At 37.9% G+C, this 22871-nt stretch overlaps 1 protein-coding gene across 2 annotated transcripts in view; it reads left to right on the top strand.

The window, feature by feature from the left end:
• Positions 1-22871, top strand: part of LOC117339501 (uroporphyrinogen-III synthase-like) — a 76348-nt gene that overhangs the window by 2217 nt on the left and 51260 nt on the right. The window contains exons 1-2 of one of the 2 annotated variants that reach the window (XM_033901137.1): positions 1101-1150; positions 1718-1902. In XM_033901137.1, the coding sequence (XP_033757028.1) occupies positions 1732-1902 (171 nt within the window). In that variant the 5' untranslated portion in view covers positions 1101-1150; positions 1718-1731. Of the gene's footprint in view, positions 1-1100; positions 1151-1717; positions 1903-22871 lie in introns of those variants that run through there. The other variant, XM_033901136.1, reaches the window with a different exon arrangement.

Below are 22871 nucleotides of genomic sequence, written 5' to 3'. Positions count from 1 at the left end.
CAAAGTATATAACTTTAAGTGAACTTTTGTAGTGCTACATATCAACTTGTATTACTTGTATTTACCATGATTTTGGAATAAATGGATGAGAGAGCTAGACAATAGCCTTCTATGTTCAATTAATAACTAGACCCCTGTGTAAACAAATCTTGTTTGTCCCAAAAAACTTTTTACTTGGATTTTCAGTTTAGGGAGTAACAGGATTAATCACATTAATGAATATGTATTGATCAATTTTACTTATTACACTACTACAGTGTATATCACACATACATGATCACATCAAAAACTTACCTTAGATCAATTTAGTTTTGTTATAATGTACTATAGTTTAAGTAATTGAGGGTTATTAAAAAAGCATTTTACCATGAGGGGTGTCATTTCACCATAATGGTATTTTGACCCCGGGGTCATTTCACCATGATTCAAAATACCATGCTACACCGGGATTAAAACCAGCTCCTTTAAATTCTACCCCAGTCCTGATACACTCTTCCCTCTCAGCTCCAATGGACACCCAAGTGGGGATACACTGTATATAGGTAGTGTGATGGTTCTTGGATATGGGCATTTCAGCTGCATAGTCCAATAGCTAAGCTTTTGTGGCTGTGCGGTTGATTGTCGTGTCTGTGTACCAAAGATAAGCATTGTCGAGCGTGGTCAGCTCTTGGATGGGTGACCACTCTGTTGTTCCCCCTGTGTACGTTACATTTGGTGGCAGCGATCGGGCCTGGTATTCTGTAGGGTGCCCTCGGACAGCATGGGAAGCACAATGTTCCTGGATACTTGTTGGTGACCAGGGGTTCTGGTCATGAGGCGGCACCGCTATAACAACAAGAGGGACAGTTGTGTTTGCTGAGGATGCCAGGTTGAACCCATGGAAGCTTCGAGACGAAGCTTATCGGCGAAGGGGGTAAATGTGATGGTTCATGGATATGGGCTTTTCAGCTGCATAGTCCAATAGCTAGCTTTTGTGGCTGCATGTGCGGTTGATTGTCGTGTCTGTGTACCGAAGTTAAGCAACGTTGAGCGTTGAGCGTGGTCAGCTCTTGGATGGGTGACCGCTCTGTTGTTCCCCCTGTGCACGTTACAGTAGTTAAAAAAAAGGAAATTCCCCTTAGACCAGAGACGTGTATATCAGACTGAGCAAGTAAGTTGACTTTTATGCCCCCTCTTACACAAAGTCTTTGCCGTTGAAAAATAATGTACAGATGGATAGATCAGAGACGTCTATATCACTTTGATGCATATGTCTCTGGATAGATTGAAATGCTTGAACTATAAGTATAAAAACTGCTTGAAACAAGGATTAATGCTGGTGACAAATACCACTTTTAACAAGACCCACACAAACCCTCAAATAAACTGGTCAGATTTATTAATGAACCACAGGGACCTCCAAATTTTAACCAGATCTACTTTGTTTCATTGTGTTGTCCAAATTCCCCTAGAGCTGCCCTGTACAGCAGTCACTTGAAATTATATTTAATTCCTTTGACAGTAGACGCTCAATGTTATACCCTGAAAAAGGCACCATGTCAACCTAAGTAGAGTATGAGAGTGCCCACTGAAAATAAAATATAAAAACATCATGGTGAAGCATGTAACCTTCATAGTCTAAAATATGTGCATGCATGCAGCTAGATAAAATTTAGGTATTAATGTTGATATTGCTTATTGTTTTTCTTTTTCTTTTTTTAATTCCATCTCTTTGTAGATAATGTTGTCAATATGGAACAGAGTTCAATATGCTGCTCCTCAGAAAATCCAGGTACTTCCACTGCTGATGCACAGCCTCAGGGTTGTGGTCCACTACCCCAGAACACCAAGAATACAGACTTCAGACTTATTCTGTTGCTAAAATCTGCAAAAGGAGACGAAGGGGAGGATCCTTATCAAAAGGTATTTTATCTAAATTTAGTTTCAGGGTCAAAGTATAGGGTGAAGTCAAGGGTTCATTCTATACCCAGATTCTCACAATTATGCCCTAACGTAGAGTTGTCAGATGGCCGGTGGTATCAGGCACACCTATAGGCTACGTACTCCAACAATGTTAGAGGTTTTACACGGCGAGATACTTTTGACTAGCGTCGCAGTCGGCAAAATAATATCCGATAGAAAAAGAGCCGACCAGCGGCCTCTTATGTTATAGGAGTAACCTATAGGCGAAAGGTTCATATATTGTAGGTCACCTTGGGTGTCCCACCATACTAGATTTCTCAAGGAACTTGAGTTTTCTCCCATATCTAGAATTCTTATTGTTATAAACATGTTAGGAGATGTAGAAAACAAACTATATTGAATCAGCGTGTAGGTCATATCACTCCATACCAAATACATGCATTTAAATAAGATTAAAAGAATTTAAGAGAGGGAGAGGACTTTGGAAATTTACAAAGTCACGTTTAAATGATGAAGCTCGAGTATTTGAAAACTGTAAATAAATTTATTTCATATATTAAAAAAACAATATGCACTTTCGTCTTTAATCCATATTGTATTCAGGCAAATAAGGATGGATATATTCATTTTCAGATTAAAGATCAGCTGTTTTTAATGACTTTATACTATTAGAAATAAGAAGAAAGACAATCTCCTTTTCATCTCAGGAGAAAAAACTGAATGTTGAACAAGAAATCAGTGTAATAGAGTCTATAGTAAAACTTGAAAACATGATGTTCATGTTAACTTAGAAGAACTACAGGAGAAGAGGAATAGATAAACAAGACAATCTAAAATTAAAGGGAGTATAATTATAAGGTCAAAAACAAAATGGATTAAAGATTGGAGAAAACCTAATTAATTTTTTTTGAAACCTGGAGAATAGAAACTTAATACATCTCAAAATTTATTTCGGTGTAAGAAAAAGAAAATGTGGAATTGATAAGAAAACAAGAAGACACAAAATCAAATTATTTTATTAACAACTGTTCTAGTGACTGTTAAATTGAAGCCTTAAAGCCACATACTCCCAAAGAAATGTTTACATTTTGAGCTCTTTACAGTTTAAAGACTTGATATACCTATCAAATTATCGCGAATTAAAAACTGGAGGAAAATGTGTATCCATGAAAGTATACGGGACATTTCCCGAAAAAATAACTGAGTCCGACAGACCAAGTTTCTATGCAAAATAGTCCCATAATGCAACAGGCAGATTATCAGTTTATACAAAATGGCGGAACGCTGAATGCGTGAACCAGCTGGCAAAACACAGACAGATTCTGCTAAAAAGAAACGTTTTAGGGACTGGAATCGGCTTCACTGGGGTATTTCCTTCGGAAACGAAATTATTGATTGGAACTAAGCGAGAGAAGACGTCTATTGGATTGCTAGTTAGCTTTTGTACATTATCAACATCACAGATCTGAAATTTTATCAATGTGTTGTTTTTATGCATATTGCTACATTTTAAAATTAAGTATTTATGTGTATGTTTGTTAATTTTATTCATTTGTTACGCAATGAAAACATTTTTAGTTCACATATACTTGATATGTAAACAATGGCCATGTGTGTAGTTTATGTGCAGTGCATGTTGTAATATTATACACTGTAGCATCTTTCTCGGCTCCGTGACAAATCTTGTGATAAAAATAAATGCGGCAAGTTATTTTTATACACTGATGTCTCAAGGACTCCCCCGTCAAGCGTCCAGGCCAGTGGTCATTTTAATGTTAGGAGAGCATGAATGAGCATCTTGGATTGCCATTAATACATGTGTGCAACTAGAATTTTAGGTTACATGTATTTGGGAGTATGTGGCTTTAAAAAGTTTTTATCCCATTATAATATTTCAAAGGTAAGTCATACAGATTCCTTATTGTTAAAAGGAAACATGACATATACTGAAGCATCACATACTTTGTACCACATGAAAGTAGTGAGTTCTATTATGGATATACTGAATAATCAAGGAGAATTCTTAATAACCCAACAGTGAATTATAGCTTGTTTGCCAAAGGGGGATAAGCCGTGAGAGTATCTAAAAAACATGATGCCTCTCTGCCTTCTAAATATTGTTTATATGATTACATCTGGTTTAATTGCTTATAGAATGGCAGTTTTAGACAAATTAATAGATTCAGATCAGTCAGGATTAATTTCAGGTAGATTTATATGGGAAAACCTGAGACTAGTACATTATGTATATTGTATTTGAATTATTCGTTATTTGATACACACACATGTATTATGTAAATTGGGGTTTTATTTGATTAAATATTAAATCTTATATTTTTTTGGTCAGGAATATGTTAGAAGTTGGATAAAAACTGTTCAAAACAATTCAATGTCTACAATTACTCCAGTAGCCCGAGTTTTCTCTGGCCCTCTCACCATGTCTGGTGTACATGGTGACAGGGCCAGAGATAACTCGGGCTATTACTCCAGGTGGTAATCTCTCATATTTCTTCGATATTTAAAGTGCTTGCCATCAAGGTTATCCAATAGCCACATTCATTTCTAAATTGTGTGCAGAAATTCTGGCTGTTATTATTAAGAAATGATACTGTTACATAGTATAAAGGTAAACACTTGTCCTCTGCCACTTCACAATACAGTGTATATATACTGATGATTCCAGTCTTACATGTATTTTAGATGGAACTAAAAAATCAATAGAAGAATCATTAGATGAACTTACAAAATTTGCGAAAATCTCTGTTATATGGATAGGGGACTAAAGATATAGTGATGACATCTACTACCTGTGTTTAAACTTGCTGTGGGGAAATGATAGATTTTGTTTCTCAGCCTTAAACTTCATGTTGATTTACACCACATACTTCAAGTAAGTGAAGCTGAAGTCATTAATAAAGATGTTGAGTAGGAGAATTTTAACACCAATTGAGAAAATAAATATAATTAAGTATTTACTTATATCACAATTTAATCAATTTTTATATCCCTACCAAATCCAGATGTTGTCTTTATTAAAAAGTTAAACTCAGAACTATATAATTTCCTACAGAATAGTAACATAGATAGAATTAAAAGGGGAATAACCTAAAAGTCATCTCGAGGGGTCTTATAATGACTAGAATATAAAGTCTTTGATTGAGGCATTGAAGCTAATTACTTGGAATCGCAGACTTTAAACACCAGTGGGTAAATGGCTAGTGTTATTTAATATAAGTGCTGATGAAAATATTCTTATTAATTTTGAGCCTGGATATATCTAATAGTCAGCAAAATCGCAAAAGTTATTAAAGAAAGTGATTTAAGACACAAAAGTATGCACTTATGAAAACACCTATTTGGTATACAATTATTAAAAAAAAAAAAAATACAAAAAAAAAAAAAAAAAATGTTTTGTTTTATTCAAAGTGGTCAGGTTCATTTTTCATATGCATGTATATTATAAATCATTATTGCCAATTTATAAAGCGAATAAAAAGCTTATGAACATTTATTAAATTTAAGATACCATCTCTATTAAGAGACCACTCTCCATTAAGAGACCGTTTTTCAACTTCCCTTGAGTGGTCGCTTAATTAATACAGATTCGACTGTATATATATACAAACACTTTATGACAGGAAACAAGCGTCTATCTTAAGGAATGGTTTAACAAAGGTAATACAAATGACATAATAACAGATTGCAATACCAGTTTATTTTATACCATTATTTGTACATGTGTATTCTAAAAAGATATCTGGCCAGGAAAATTTCAAATGTCAAAAGCTATCTTTAGATAACGAACAAACTTAGAAATATTTTTGAAACATAGAAAGGGTACTAAAGACTTCCATTACTTACTATGTAAAAACAATACTATTTCTACAGGGAAATACATATGGAATGATTTGTTTGATTTTAAGATGAAACCTGGAAACAAATATATGTTACTTCTTTTTGGATGACTAAAGATTCTAAATAAGATTGGTTATAGTATAGAATAAATCATCATATTTTTGTATCTAAAGTTAGTCTTCTATCATTGTAAAACTGAAATAGAGACAATATTTTAAATGTAATGGAAATGTACAGAAGCTAATATTTAAAATTTTGAATTTCTTCTGGATACCTTGTTAATTCCAATTTGTTTTTAATAAAGAAACTATGGTTTTGCATGGGGTTATTGAACCATAATAATGTCTGCAATAGGGTTGATAGTACTGTCATTCTGACAATAAAACTATATATAAATGCGTACAATCAACTTTATCAGTGCATACTATTTTTGTAGACTTTTCAAAAGGATACATAGAGCATTGAAAGATATATTCTACTGTTAGCAAAGGAGAAATAGAGAATATGAATAATGAGTGGAATAAAAAGAAACATTAACCCTGGATCTGCCAGTAATTATAAGTTGGTCATTAATAAGTATATGTAAACTGATAATTCATATTATTCTAACTCCTTGATAAGACACGTCAGTCATTAAAAAGTATATGTAAACTGATAATGTATATCATATTTTACATTTGTCTGGCATTATCACTTATAAAGTCTGTTTGAGAGCTCTGGCATTGATGTACATTTAAATGCCACCCATCACGCGCTACACTTATCAGCGTATTAATAAAACACAAACTGGAACTACAATATCCACTAAACATTGTTTATAATTAAGTTTAACGACTAAGTATGTTGTCTACATTATTTGCTATAAAAAATGTAATTTGCGCATTACGTTGATAATAATATGATTAACAAAATTGAGTTTAAAAAAAAAAAATCTCCATGTACTATTTTGTTTGCCAAAAAGCACGCGACCATGTTACGGCTGTTTCAACGACTGACAAAAAAATCTGCTGACTGTCGGTAAGGCGGGAATTATGAATTTTAAATATGAATTATAGCATTTAAAAATTTTCTAAAAAAGTAAAAGGAATGTAAATATTGAACTGTTTTTGTATGGTATTTATGATCTACAGTGGAACTTCGTTAACTCGAACTCGGATAACTCGAATACCCCGCTTAACTCGAAGTACCTCGCCGGTCCCTGCCGAATTCTCTCTTTATCTTAGTAAAAAAAACTCGGAAAATTCGAATTCGGATAACTCGAAAAACTCGGATAATACGAAGTAAAAATTTGGTCCCAACAATAAAAATCCTACTTGACATGTTCGAATAACTCGAAGTATAATTTTCGTCGATCGGTGGCAAACGCCGACATTTTTTAAGAGCTAAATTCCGTTTGTAATACTGAACATATCGGCACTACTAACCTACATGCTATTATAAGTGTTTCATAAATTCATAAAAGAAATTGTCGGTTGAATCTTATAACAACAAGTCTTGGTGATAAAAAGTACTGCTTTACTTACATCAGGTAATTTCCCAAGACGGTCGCCGATATCAGTACACACGATAGTCAACAACTCATCTACCCGTTCGCTCAAGCGGAACTAATCTCTGACACACCGGTAGATCTACCCGGCTGATGTTTTTACAGGTGTAGAAATGACACAGTCACCAGCGCCTATTAAATCTTTAAACTGCTGAAACAATAGCGTAATTACTGCCGAGGTGTTCAGAGTACAACTGTAACGGTCAGTGCTGTCTATTAAATAGGATAAAACGCCAACTCAGTTACAGTAACATTTTATACGCACATGCGCAGCCCAACTTCCGGTGCTAATACACATGGAAATGGCGTGGTTATCAATAAAAAGTAAGTAGTCCGATCAAACAGTATTTTATATATGTCCAATAAAAGGTAATGGTTCTGTTACGTTTTGTATGCAATCTGTGTTAAACTCAAACGGTTATTTGTTTTGACATTAATAACTTGTTATTTTGTCGAATTCCATTTTATCGTTTACCTTTTGCAAACATGACTTGCACATCAGATCGTTATTGAAGTGACTAAGTGAAAGAAACTTTATCGTGACTGTATATCGGCAAAACTACACCAAATTACAAGTGACATAACGAAACATTACATATATATTTACATGTATTAACCAGTCTTCACACTAAACTGATGAGCGACAGAGCGAAGTTATAATGATTATATAATGTTGACAAATATTGACCAAACCTTTCACCAAAAACGATAACTCGCTTAATTCGAACACTCGGATAACTCGAAGTTTTTTCGTGGTCCCGTCGACTTCGAGTTAACGAAGTTCCACTGTATTTGAATGCCAGAGCTTTGAAGCAAACAAATCATAATGTGCTAACACAAAAACAGTTCAATGCTTAAATAACTCCTTGATACAATTTTGTAAGACCCAATCTTTTATCATCTATGACCTTTTATTTTCTCTGTCTCTCCCTCCCTAGCCTTTGAGATTATGAATTCCATTCCATCTCAACCCCGCCCCCCTCCCCCCCCCAAAAAAAATTGTTTAAATGTTTAAATGAATGGCCTTAATCTTTATTCAAGGTCACAGTGGTCAAATATGCTAAAATCTTTAAACAGAATTTCACTAAGCAAGAGGCCCATATACCTGATATTGGCCCTTAAGCATGCAGGGCATTGATCTCAAATTCAAGTCACTGAAATAAATCTGCCAAAATATATCAAAACTCAGGTGACCATTAAGGCCCATGGGCCTCTTGTTGTATGTAGCAATGTTTTACTATAAAAGTTCAACTGATTAAAAAAAATGTGCTTTGAATTAATATGGTTTATGTTATTGTATGATGGTGATTTTTCCAAGATAACATGCAATGATGATGATGATGATGATGATGATGATTATTTTGTACTGCGCTTGCTTTATACACCTGTCTCAGTTCTCCTTATATACACAGATTATGCTTTTAAAGATAAATTCCACAACACCATTATGCATTTTAAATTACCTGTATAATTAACCATCAACATTAAATACTTTGATGTATACGTACAGTACATGTAAACCTAAGGGATACATTCTTCTATTTTTCAGTTGGCATTTAAAAAGCATTTGAGCTATATAAAAGGCCTTGTAGTTTAGTGAATACTTGACACTGTCTAAATCCACACCCTACATCACGTAAAAGAAACCACAGCTGTTCTCTAACTTACTAAATAATGAGCCCACTTCAGTGAATCAGAGCATCTGCCTATTTAAGCTCATTGTTTACGACAGCAACCCACTAATTTCTTACTTAGCTGGTATGTTATAGTATTTACAATGTTTTTGTAATTAGCTATTTTTACGCCAGAGGAAACGACTCTCCTTTTCACAAGATAAACTGATGCATTTAACTATTCACATTAAGTTAATTCTGTGTTTAAGCTACAGAGTCCTGGTTTGTACAACTGAACACATCTGTATACATGGCTTGCAATTGTAGCTTGTACTGTCCTTGATTTCTGATGTCAATCTCACTCCAGGCTGCTATAGTTTTGAGAATGGCTCAGAAAGTGACAATTCAAATATTTCATTTTATTATTATTTAATGAAAAAACATTTTACCTGATGTAATTAACATTTTCGTAATCATACAAAATATATTTCAGTCAAGGTCAAGGTTATATATTGATTTTCTCAGGAACTTAACTGCATAACAGAATAAAGTGGTTTAAGTGCGCCATTATCACCATATCTGAACACCTGATGATTACTCATCTATATATCTCTCCACTTCTTCTCGATCCTATCATCCTTCTGTGAAACTGGTGTTTTCTAAAGCTTGTACAAAATATTTTGTCATAACAGATTTTTAGCTCACCTGGTCCGAAGGACCAAGGTGAGCTTATGCCATACCGTGGCGTCCGTCGTCCGTCTTCTGTCCGTCCGTCCGTCCGTCCGTCCGTCCGTCAACACAATTGACTTCTTCTTCTGAACCGCTGATCAGAATTCAACCAAATTTGGTAGGAAGCATCCCTAGGTGGGAGGGATTCAAATTTATACATATGATGGGGCTGACCCCCATGGGCCTGTGGGGCGGGGCCGAAAGGGGTCCATTTGGCAATATTGATATACACGACTTCTTCTCTGGACCTAAGCAATGCATGGCATTGATATTTCAGCAGTAACATCTCTAGGTGGTTGGGATTCAAATTTATACATATGATGGGGCTGACTCCACAGGGGCCCGGGGATGGGGCCAAAAGGGGTCCATTTGGCAATATTGATATAAACGACTTCTTCTCTGGACCTAAGCAATGTATGACATTGATATTTCAGTGGTAGCATCCCTAGGTGGCAGGGATTCAAATTTATACAAATGGAAGGGCTGACCCCCCAGGGGCCTGAATGGCGGGGCCAAAAGGGGTCCATTTGGCTATATTGATATAAACGACTTCCTCTCTGGACCTAAGCAAAGTATGACATTGATATTTCAGTGGTAGCATCCCTAGGTGGCTGGGATTCAAATTTATACAAATGAAAGGGCTGACCCCCCAGGGGCCTAAGGGGCGGGGCCAAAAGGGGTCCATTTGGCAATATTCATATTAACGACTTCTTCTCTGGACCTAAGCAATGTATGACATTGATATTTCAGTGGTAGCATCCCTAGGTGGCCTGGATTCAAATTGATACAAATGAAAGGGCTGACCCCCCAGGGGCCTAAGGGGCGGGCCAAAAGGGGTCCATTTGGCAATATTGATATATAACGACTTCTTCTCTGGACCCGAGCAATGTATGGCATTGATATTTCAGTGGTAACATCTCTAGTTGGCTGGGATTTAAATTTATACAAATTTTGGGCTGATCCCCCCAGGGGCTTCAAGGGCAGGGCAAAAGGGATCAGTTTGACTATATTGCTATAAAGGACTTATTGCATTTTTGAAACAAGTAAGATCAAGAGATGAACACAGTCCTGATGTAAAAAATAAACCCATGGGTCTTTCCCCACCCCCAAGGGACTTAATAGATAATAAATAAACCAGGTGAGCGATACAGGCCCTCTGGGCCTCTTGTTTTCTTTGTTAATTTAGCCTACCAACCATATTGTTTGTACCTTTCAGTTAAGGGGCCATGGTGGCCGAGTGGTTAAGGTGTCCCGACACTTTATCACTAGCCCTCCACCTCTAGGTTGCGAGTTCAAATCTACGTTGGGCATTTGCCAGGTACTGACCGTAGGCCGGTGGTACTCCGGCTTTCCTCCACCTCCAAACCTAGCAGTTCTTAAATGACACTGGCTGTTAATAGGATGTTAAACAAAATAAACCAAACCAAACCTTTCAGTTAACTTAATTTTTATGCCAATATCCAAGTAAATGTTGTTACAGATTCGTTACTTTGGGTATTATTTTTTATAATATTTTGATCTAGAAAATATGTATACATTTACTTGTAACACAAAACCTGCAAAGAGTCCCTATGAATATCCTCACACATAGTGATGCTATGCACATTAAATGGAACTTTTACCTCAAATGTTCTGTGCATGTAACCAAATCAACACAGAGGGATGAGTATTATCTGAGATTTTAAAATTCTGAGTTCGTCACTTACTTAAAAAACAATAGAACATGTACACATCGAACAACACACAAAACTATGATGTTTATAAGAAAAGCGTTACCTCTGAATTATTAGTAGATCTGAAAAAAAAGTAAAAACAAAAAAAGAAACAAGATATCATCAGCCAAATACATGTACTGGGGATTGAGAAGTATGGTACAGCAGCTGTTACACAGGTATTGGAGAGTTTCCCAGGGGTTCCTGTGTAAACTTCTGATATCTCTGCTGAAATGTTGTAAAAAGATATTTTTGACACTTTTCATTTATTATGATGTTATCTAGCCTTCTTATGTAATAAAATATTCAAGAAAAATTAATACCAATTTAGATATGATAAGTGATGGAAAATTGATTGCTTTGGCTGCTGTTTTCGGGTTTGTATGGTTTAGTGGTAATTTGAGTGGTTTGCATGTCTTTTTTTTTTTTTTATTAATTTGGTTGTTGGGATTTGTATGATTTCTGTGGTTTGCATGGCATGGCTTGTATAGTTTGTGTGGTTTGTATGGTTTGTGTGGTTTGTATGGTTTGTATTGTTTGTATAGTTTGTGTTGTTTATATGGTTTGTGTTGTTTGTATGGTTTGTGTGGTTTGTATGGTTTGTGTGGTTTGTATGGTTTGTGTGGTTTGTATAGTTTGTGTGGTTTGTGTGGTATGTATGGTTTGTGTGGTTTGTGTGGTATGTATGGTTTGTGTGGTTTGTGTGGTGTGTATGGTTTGTGTGGTTTGTGTGGTTTGTATGGTTTGTATGGTTTGTGTGGTTTGTGTGGTTTGTGTGGTTTGTGTGGTTTGTGTGGTTGTATGGTTTTGTGTGGTTTGTGTGGTTTGTATGTGTTGTATGGTTTGTGTGGTTTGTACGGTTTGTGTTGTTTGTACGGTTTGTGTGGTTTGTGGGGTTTGTGTGGTTTGTATGATTTGTATGGTTTGTGTGGTTTGTACGGTTTGTGTGGTTTGTGGTTGTGTATGGTTTGTATGGGTTGTGTTGGTTGGTGGTTGTGTGGGTTGTGTGTGTTGGTTGTGGTGTGGTTTGGTATGTTTGTATGGTTGTGTGGTGTGGTTGTGTAGGTTGTGTGTGGTTTGGTGTTTTTGGTTTGTTGGTTTGTATGTTTGTGGTGTGTTGTGTTGTTGTGTAGGTTTGGTTGGTGGTTTGGTGTTGTTGGTTGTTGGTGGGTGTGTGTGGTTTGTGGGTGATTTGTGTTGGTTTGTGTGGTTGTTTAGGTTTGTGTTGTTTGGGGTTTGTGTGGTGTGTGTGGTTTGTGTGGTTTGTATGGTGTGGTGTTTGTTAGGTGTTGTTGTGGTTTGTGTGTTGTTGTGTTGTATGGTTTGGTGGTTGTGTGGTTTGGTGTGTGAGTTGTGTATGGTTTGTGTGTGTTTTGTACGGTTTTGTTTTTTTGTTGTGGTTTGTGTTGTGTTGTTGGTTTGTGTGGTTTAGTGTTGTATGGTTTGTGTGGTGTCGGTTGTTGTTTGTTGTTTGTTGGTTGGTTTGTGGTTTGTATGGTTTGTGTGGTTTGTGTGGTTTGTGTGGTTTGCATGTGTTGTATGGTTTGTGTGGTTTGTGTGTGTGTGTATGTTTGTGTGGTTTGTTTGTGTGTTTTCTGTTTTGTGTGGTTTTGTTTTGTTTTTGTTGTATGGTTTGTGTGTGTGTTTGTGTGTTGTGTTGGTTGTGTGTTGGGTTGTGTTGATGTGTTGTGGTTTGAGTTTTGGTGGTTTGTGATGGTTTGGTGTGTGGTTGTCTGGTTGGTTTTGGGGGGGGGGGTTTTTTGGGGGGGGGGGGGGGGGGGGGGGGGGGGGGGGGGGGGGGGGGGGTGGGGTTTGGGGGGGGGGTGGGGGGGTTTGGGGGGGGGGGGGGGTTGGGGGGGGGGGGGGGGGGGGTTTTTGGGGGGGGGGGGGGGGGGGGGGTTGGGGGGTTTTTTGGGGGGGGGGGGGGGGGGGGGGTTTTGGGGGGGGGTGGGGGGGGGGGGGGGGGGGTGGGTGGGGGTGTTTGGGGGGGGGGGGGGGCGGGGTGGGTGTGGGGGGGGGGTAGGGGGGTGGGGGGGGGGGGGTGTGGGGGTGGGTGGGGGGGGGTGGGGGGGGGGGGTGGGGTGGTTTGGTGGTGGGGGTGTGGGTTGGGGGGGGGGGGGGTGGGGGGTGGGGTTGGGGGGTGGGGGGTGGGGGGGGTGGGGGGGTGTGGGGGGGGGGGGGTTGGGGGGGGGGGGTTGGGGGGGGTGGGGGGGTTGGTGGTGGGGGGGGGGTGTGGGGTGGGTGGGGGAGTGGGTGTGTGGGTTGGGTGGTGGGGGGGCTGGGGGGGGGGGGGGGGGTGGGGGGGTGTTTGGGGGGGTGGGTGTTGGGGGGGGTGGGGGGGGGGGGGGGGTGGGGGGGTGGGGGTGTGGGGGGGGGGGGGGGGGGTGGTGTGTGGGGGGAGGGGGGGTGGGGGGGTTGTGGTGGGGTGTGGATTTGTGGTGGGTGGGGGGGTGGGTGGTGGGTGGGGGGGTTGGGGTATGGTTGTTGGTCCTGGGGTTGTTAGGGTGGGGGGGGTGTTGGGTCGTGGGGTGGGGGGTTGTGGTGGTGTGGTGGGGGGGGGGGGTGGGGGGGTGGGGGATGGGGGTGGGGGGGGGGGGGGGGGTGTTGTGTGGGTGGGGCGGGTTGGTGGGGTGGAGGTGGTGGGGGGGGTGAGGGGGGGTGGGGGTGGGTGTGTGGGGGGGGGGTGGGGGGTTGGAGGGGGTGGGGGGGGTGGGGGGGGGTGGGTGGTGGGTGGTGGGGTGTGTTGGGTGGGGTGGGTAGGGTTGGTGGGTGTTGGGGTGGTGTGGGGTGTGGGTTGGGTGGGGTTGGGTGGGGTAGGTGGGGTGTAGGTGGTACGGTGGGGGGTGTGGTGGGGAGGGGTGGTGGGGGTGGGTGGGTTGGGGGTTGGGTGGGGTGTGGTGGTGGGGGTTGTGGGTGGGGTGTGGGGTGCGGGGTGTGGTTGTGGTTGTGGTTGTGTGGTGTGGGGTTGAGGGTGGTGATGGTGGGTGGTGGGGGCGTTGTGGTGGAGGTGGGTGGTGGGGGGGGAGGTGGGGTGGGGGGGGGGGGGGTTGTGGGTGTGGGGGTGGTTGGTGGGTGTGTGGGGTTGGGGGATGGTTGTTTGTTTGGGGAGGGTGGGGTTGTGTGGTGTGGGGTGTGGGTGGTTGGTGGGGGGGGGTGTGGTGGGGTGTGGGTGGGGTGGGGGTGGGGTGGGTGGGGGGGGTGTGTGTGGGTTGTAGGTTGTGGGGTGGGGTGGTATGGTTGGGTGTGGGTGGGGGAGGGTGTGTGGGGGGTGGGGTGGTGGTTTGGGGGTGGGTTGTGGTGGTGAGGGTGGGGGGGGGGTGGGTGGTGTGGAGTTGTGGGTTGTGGTGGGTGGTGTGTGGGGTTGGGGGGTTGTGGGGTTTGGGTGTTGGGGGGTTGGTGGGTTGGTGGTTGTTTGGGGGTTTGTGGGGTTGTTGGTTTGTGTTGGGGTTGGGGTTGTTGGGTGGGGTTGGGGGGTGGTTGGTTTGGGTTGGTGGGGGTGGGTTTGGTGTTGTTGGTTGGTGGGGGTTGTGGTGTGTGGTTTTGGGTTTGGGTGTTGGTTGGTTGTGGTTTGTGTGGGTTGGGTGGTTGGGTTGGTTGGTTTGTGGTTGGTGGTTGTGGGGATTTTGGTTTGGGTTGGGTTGGTTTGTGGTTTTTGTGGGTATGGTTGTTGTGGTTTTGGGTGTATGGTTGGGTTGGTATGGATGTTAGGTTGGGGTTTGGGGGTGGTTGGTTGGGTTGGTGTTTGTTGTTTGTTGGTGTGCTTGGGTTGTGGTAATATAGGGTTTTTGGGGTTGTTGTGGTTATTGGTGGGTTTTTGTTTTGTGGTTGTGTGGGTTGGTAGTTGAGTTGTTTAGATTTTTTGGTGTTTGGGTGTTGGTCGGTTTGTTTTGGGGGTTTTTGGTTTCTGGTTGTTTTGTGGTTTGTGTTAGATGTAGGTGGTTTGGTTAGTGGTTGAGTGTGTTGGTTGGATGGTTTTTTGCTTTCAGGTTTGATGGTGGGGTGTTTTAGGGTGGGAAAATTAGGGTTAATTGTTTTTTGGGAGTTTTAAGTGTTTTGTTTTTTTAAAATGGTTAGATTTGTTAATCTTGTGGTTTGGGAAAGAGGGATTTTTTTTGGTGATATTTGGGTTATTTGAAAAATTTTGAGAATTTAGTAGTTTTGAATTTTTGGGAAGTTTTTTTTGAAATATGTTGGATGGTTTTGATGTTTTTGGTTTTTGTGTTGGATGTTGGAGGATTTGGTTTTGTTGTTTTGGAGCTGGTTATTTTTTAAGTTTAAAGGTATGTGTTATTTTTGTGAGAGTTTTTTGTAATTTTACTGATTTTGAGGTTTTAGGTGGATTTTAGGTTTGTTTATTTTTTTGGGGTTTTAATTTTTGTGGGGGGTTGATTAAAGGGGTTAAATTTTTTGGTTTAAAATTTTGGCATTGATGTTAAAATTGAGTTTTTAAATTTTAGGTTTAGGGGAAAAATAAAAAGTGTTTTTTTTTATTTGTTTGGTTTTGGTAATTTTATTTTTAAAAATTTTAAGGGTTTATTTTTTTTAGGTTATAGAGAAGTGGGAAATTTTTTAAAAATTTTGTGTTGTATGGTTTGTATGGTTTGTATGGTTTGTATGGTTTGAATGATTTGTATGGTTTGTATGGTTTGTGTGGCTTGTATATGATTGTATGGTTAATATGGTTTGATGGTTTTAATTTTCTGTCTCATATGTCTGAATGTATGTCACACAATAAGTTAAGGCTTCTGAATTAGAAAATAGATACGAGTTTACAGAAACAGAAACAGATGCGTTTTTTTTGTAAGTTCAGTCCTTATTTTCAGATTTTCTATTGCATATACCTTATATTACATTAGTTGAATTAAAATAAAACCTGCATGACAATTTTAGTTGATTGAATATAACATACGGGTATTTTTTTATAAACAATATTTGATATTGGATAATGTCAGAAGCATAAAATCATTTTATAAGCAATTAATCTTTCACCATCTCTGCAGAATCATTGATAGAAATTCAAACTTGATAAAAAAAATCATTCATGGAAATGCCTTTTTCTCACATCACTCTGATCAACAAAATCTAGGAAGTATATTTCTGTTAGAAAGCTTGACAGTGATGATATAAGCTTAAACACATGTATTTTAACATCTCACCGAATTCTGAAGCCTGCAATAGAGAGCTGTTCCATTAAACCTAGAGTGCAGAAGAAAACTTCAAGTGGCTTAATTCATTTCCTTTTCCCTGGGGCAGTTTTACACAATGCAAGGCAATACAAAGACCTCTTGTAATTAAAAACACATGATTACAAAACTAAGTGTACATCAAGTTTCTCCATGGAGTGAAGTCCTCAGATTATAGAAGGGAAAATCTCTATATCTGTGTGAAATAATTACGGGGCGAAACTCTTAGCTTGGAGAACAAAAGCAGTTTTATGAAATCTAGGTTTAGGATTTCAGGACAGTGATAATCCTATCGCCAAATCCATGTGTTTGGATGTTGATATATCTTGATTAGGTTAATCATGAGTCACAGTTCTGTTTGATGTTTATGATGGTATTGTGTTGATATGGTTGTGATGAGGATGGGAGACTGCCGCAGGAAGCTGTGGCGAATTAACTGTATCCCCAACTTAGACTACATTGATCTTAATACGATTGTACTATAATCCTTTGTGGCTTTTTCTGGGTAATCCTTTGTCTAGCTAGAGAAGTTGTTTTGTTATGTAATTTTCCTATACTAATTCAACTAGCTGTGATGTAGCCAGTTTTCTGATACATGTAAGTGATAGCCATTTATTTCTTTTTTTAACTCGACATATATATTTACATCCAGTTTGAAAAAAATTCTGGATCTGAAATTATGACTGATATCCTTAAAAGAACGAAAAACATGAAATTATTGAAACTATTTTAATTTCAAAATCTCTAACATGCTAACAGCAATATGTATACATTTTATGTATGTCTGCTGGCAAGTTTTGATTGTAAATGTAAAGTGTACCCTTGAGCTTACTTGGTAGAGTGGCAGACCATTGTCAGTAAACCAAGGGTCACAGGTTTGATCCCTCATGGAGCCACACTACTCTCTTTCCTACATATATATTACATTTGGTCCTATTGACTACTATAAGTGGAAGCTATAGAGAATGAGAGGTTTGATTGTTGGAGAAACCTCGGTAAGTTGATATGTGTGTTCAGAGGCAAACACATTTGAAAAGTTTGGAGTTGTGTGGCACGTTTCTATTGTAAATAGTATACATAGTGATATGTAACGGAACTGGACTGGGTCGATCATTGGCAACCAGGTAGCTCAATTGGTAGAGCATTAGACTAGTGTTCTGAGGTCCCAGGTTCGAACCCCCCTCTGGCCTTGCATTTTTCCACTCCTACTACATTTGGTGCCTGTAACCAAACAAACGATTTATGAGTTGAAAACTTGCCAAGGGGATACCTGAACCTTGGATGTGAAGTTGTTTTGTCTTCTGGGTTGAAGACTTTAGAAGGGAGGGAAGAGTGTAGCAGAACTGGACCAGGTCGATCATTGCCGACCAGGTAGCTCAATTGGTAGAGCATCCGAAGTGTTCGAATGTTCGGAGGTCCCTGGTTCGAACCCCGTTCTGGCCGTGCATTTTCCCACTCCTACTACAGATATTTGGTCACCTTGTAGCTTCACGTGATGGAGGATCTCCCTTAGCTCAGTCAGTACAGAACAGATGGTTGTTGTTCAATCCCTAGTGGATAAGGTAAAACTGCTCTATTTCATGTTACACTTATATTGGCTAGGTCGTTTGACTAGCAGTAACCCCTTATTGCAGGGTTATTTGGAAATGGTCCATTTTGAAGTGAGTTTTCCTTGCAATTTCTTAGGGCTTAATTACCTCACTGTTCAATGTATGTCCTGAGCAGTTTGGATGAATGAATAGTCAACGAAATGCTCTGCAGACTAACGTTTGTTTTTAGCATTATACTTTGACATGATGTAATGTCAAGTTGGTATGGTATACTGTGAGATAGTGTTATATCAGGTCAGTATGATAACACTGTACTGTGACATCATGTAATAGTAGGTCATATGATAAAACCATACTGTGACATGGTGTAATATCTGTTCAGTATAACAAATTTACTGTGATATTATGTAATATCAGACTGGTATCAACACTATACAGTGACATTGTGGTATGATGACACTATACTGTTATATGGTATAGGTCAGTATGATAACACTATACTGTGACATTGTGTATGATGACACTATACTGTTATATGGTATAGGTCAGTATGATAACACTATACTGTGACATTGTGGTATGATGATACTATACTGTTATATAGTGTAAAATCAGGTCAGTATATGTGACATAGTGTAATATCAAGTAGGTATGATAGCACTATACTGTGACATTGTGTAATATCTGTTCAGTATAACAAATTTACTGTGATATTGTGTAATATCAGACTGGTATCAACACTATACTGTGACATTGTGTATGATGACACTTTACTGTTATATGGTATAGGTCAGTATGATAACACTATACTGTGACATTGTGGTATGATGATACTATACTGTTATATAGTGTAAAATCAGGTCAGTATATGTGACATAGTGTAATATCAAGTAAGTATGATAGCACTATACTGTGACATTGTGGTATATGCTGATACTATACTGTTATATGGTATAGGTCAGTATGATAACACTATACTGTGACATAGTGTAATATCAGGTCAGTATTATAACACTATACTGTGACATTGTGGTATGCTGATACTATACTGTTATATAGTGTAATATCAGGTCAGTATGATAACACTTTACTGTGACATTGTGGTATGCTGATACTATACTGTTATATGGTATAGGTCAGTATGATAACACTATACTGTGACATTGTGGTATGCTGATACTATACTATTATATAGTGTAATATCAGGTCAGTATGATTACACTATACTTTGACATTGTTGTATGGTGATACTATAATGTAATATAGTGTAATATCAGGTCAGTATGCTAGCACTGTACCTTTATATGGTGGAATATCAGATCAATATGATAACACTATACTGTGAAAGAATGTAATGTCAGGTCAATATGATAACAATATGATCTGGTGTAATATAAGGTCAGTATGATAACACTATACTGCGAAAGGATGTAATGTCAGGTCAATCTGATAACACTATACTGTGATGTTGTGGTATGATGATATATGGTGTAATATAAGGTCAGTATGATAACACTATACTGTGACATAGTGTAATATCAGGTCAGTATGATAACACTATAATGTGACATAGTGTAATGTAAGGTCAGTATGATAACACTATACTGTGAAAGGATGAAATGTCAGGTCAATATGATAACAATATGATGTGGTGTAATATTAGATCAGTATGATAACGCTATGCTGTGACATGGCGGTATGATAACACTATACTGTAACATGGTGTAATATCAGGTCAGTATGATAACACTATACTTTGACATGTTGTAAAATCAGGTCAGAACACTATACAATGATATCTGTATATAGCATATGTAGTTTAACATTTTGTTATAGCACAATACTTTCAAAAGTTCTAAATAATTGATAACCACAATATATACATCTTACCTTTTACCTTATAGTCTTACCCAATAATTTAAAGAAACAGAGGTGTGTTCATGTATTATATATGAATAAGATGTATTTATAATTACTGGATATAATATCAAAATATTGTTTGATGGATCTCTTCAGTTGCTGGCCAGATGTATTACGAACTGTCTAATCAATAGACCACCTGATAGCTAAAACATACTTATAGTGTATAGATAACAGATTTTATATTCATTAAAAGTCACGCACTTTTCTGATTGTATGTTTCAAAGCAAATTCATCTGAGGTTTACATGTGTTTTTTTGTTGTGAAGATACATGAGTTTGGGTTACATCCGCCTGTGAAGGATATTGAGTGTTCTATTTATAACTAATCTGTGCTATATTGGGAGAATTATTCTGAGAATGTACCTCGGTTGTATGTAAGAGCTGGAGATAAACCATGACCAGTAGTATTTAAGATAAATTTATTGAGTGATCTCAGCATGCATGAGGTTCATGCTGCGGCTCAAATCTTACCTTCTCTCACACTTATTTGTATAGCAGTTTTTTTTTGCTATGTTGCTTGGCCTCCTGGAGGCATTTAATCCCAGTGTAGGAATGTATTAGTGTAGGAGAGGCTGCCGGAGAGAGAGGTAGTACAATGCTAGCAGGACAATACAAAGGTAGGCAACACATAGACCATTAGTGATGTCTTTTTGATGATGTCAACTTGACTCATTTATTGTGATAATTCAATCATTTATAATACTGCTTTATATCAGAATCTCTTTTTATTTTGTTCAAAATTATAGAAATAGAAAAGTTACTATTTAAGTAAAAAGTCTAATGCATCATTTATGAAAACATTTCATGTTAATATACAAATACTGCTTAACAAATCTGTTTTTTAAATTTCTAGGGGAGGAGATGAATCAGTTTTATCTTAATGTTTGATAATGTTTGATAACTTTTTATTAATGATGTATAACAGAGACAAATATACCCAGACTGTTGTCAGTGTTGTACAATGTAATTAGATATGTAATTATGTATAACACAGACAAACACACCTAGACTGTTGTCAGTGTTGTACAATGTAATTAGATATGTAATTATGAATAACACAGACAAACACACATGGACTGTTGTTAGTGTTGTACAATGTAATTAGATATGTAATTATGTATAACAGAGACAAACACACCTGGACTGTTGTTAGTGTTGTACAATTTAATTAGATATGTAATTATGAATAACACAGACAAACACACCTAGACTGTTGTTAGTGTTGTACAATGTAATTAGATATGTAATTATGTATAACACAGACAAACACACCTGGACTGTTGTTAGTGTTGTACAATGTAATTAGAAATGTAATTATGTATAACACAGACAAACACACCTGGACTGTTGTTAGTGTTGTACAATTTAATTAGATATGTAATTATGAATAACACAGACAAACACACCTAGACTGTTGTTAGTCTTGTACAATGTAATTAGATATGTAATTATGTATAACAGAGACAAACATACCTAGACTGTTGTTAGTGTTGTACAATGTAATTAGATATACAATTATGTATAACACAGACAAACACACCTGGACTGTTGTTAGTGTTGTACAATGATATTAGATATGTAATTATGTATAACACAGACAAACACACCTAGACTGTTGTTAGTGTTGTACAATGTAATTAGATATGTAATTATGTATAACACAGACAAACACACCTGGACTGTTGTCAGTGTTGTACAATGTAATTAGATATGTAATTATGTATAACAAAGACAAACATACCTAGACTGTTGTTAGTGTTGTACAATGTAATTAGATATGTAATTATGTATAACAGAGACAAACACACCTAGACTGTTGTCAGTGTTGTACAATGTAATTAGATATGTAATTATGTATAACAGAGACAATTATACATGGATTGTTGTTAGTGTTGTACAATGATATTAGATATGTAATTATGTATAACAGAGACAAACACACCTAGACTGTTGTTAGTGTTGTACAATGTAATTAGATATGTAATTATGTATAACAGAGACAAACACACCTAGACTGTTGTTAGTGTTGTACAATGTAATTAGATATGTAATTATGTATAACACAGACAAACATACCTAGACTGTTGTTAGTGTTGTACAATGTAATTAGATATGTAATTATGTATAACAGAGACAAACACACCTAGACTGTTGTTAGTGTTGTACAATGTAATTAGATATGTAATTATGTATAACAGAGACAAACACACCTAGACTGTTGTCAGTGTTGTACAATGTAATTAGATATGTAATTATGTATAACAGAGACAATTATACATGGATTGTTGTTAGTGTTGTACAATGATATTAGATATGTAATTATGTATAACAGAGACAAACACACCTAGACTGTTGTTAGTGTTGTACAATGTAATTAGATATGTAATTATGTATAACACAGACAAACACACCTAGACTGTTGTTAATGGTGTACAATGTAATTAGATATGTAATTATGTATAACAGAGACAAACAGACCTGGACTGTTGTTAGTGTTGTACAATGTAATTAGATATGTAATTATGTATAACAGAGCCAACACACCTGGACTGTTGTCAGTGTTGTACAATGTAATTAGATATGTAATTATGTATAACAGAGCCAACACACATGGACTGTTGTTAGTGTTGTACAGTGTAATTAGATATATAATTATGTATAACAGAGACAAACACACCTGGACTGTTGTTAGTGTTGTACAATGTAATTAGATATGTAATTATGTATAACAGAGACAAACACACCTAGACTGTTGTTATTGGTGTACAATGTAATTAGATATGTAATTATGTATAACAGAGCCAACACACATGGACTGTTGTTAGTGTTGTACAGTGTAATTAGATATATAATTATGTA

The sequence above is a fragment of the Pecten maximus genome, chromosome 12, assembly GCF_902652985.1.
Source record: "Pecten maximus chromosome 12, xPecMax1.1, whole genome shotgun sequence".
Lineage (NCBI taxonomy): Eukaryota > Metazoa > Mollusca > Bivalvia > Pectinida > Pectinidae > Pecten > Pecten maximus.
This window is presented reverse-complemented; position numbering and strand designations above follow the sequence as displayed.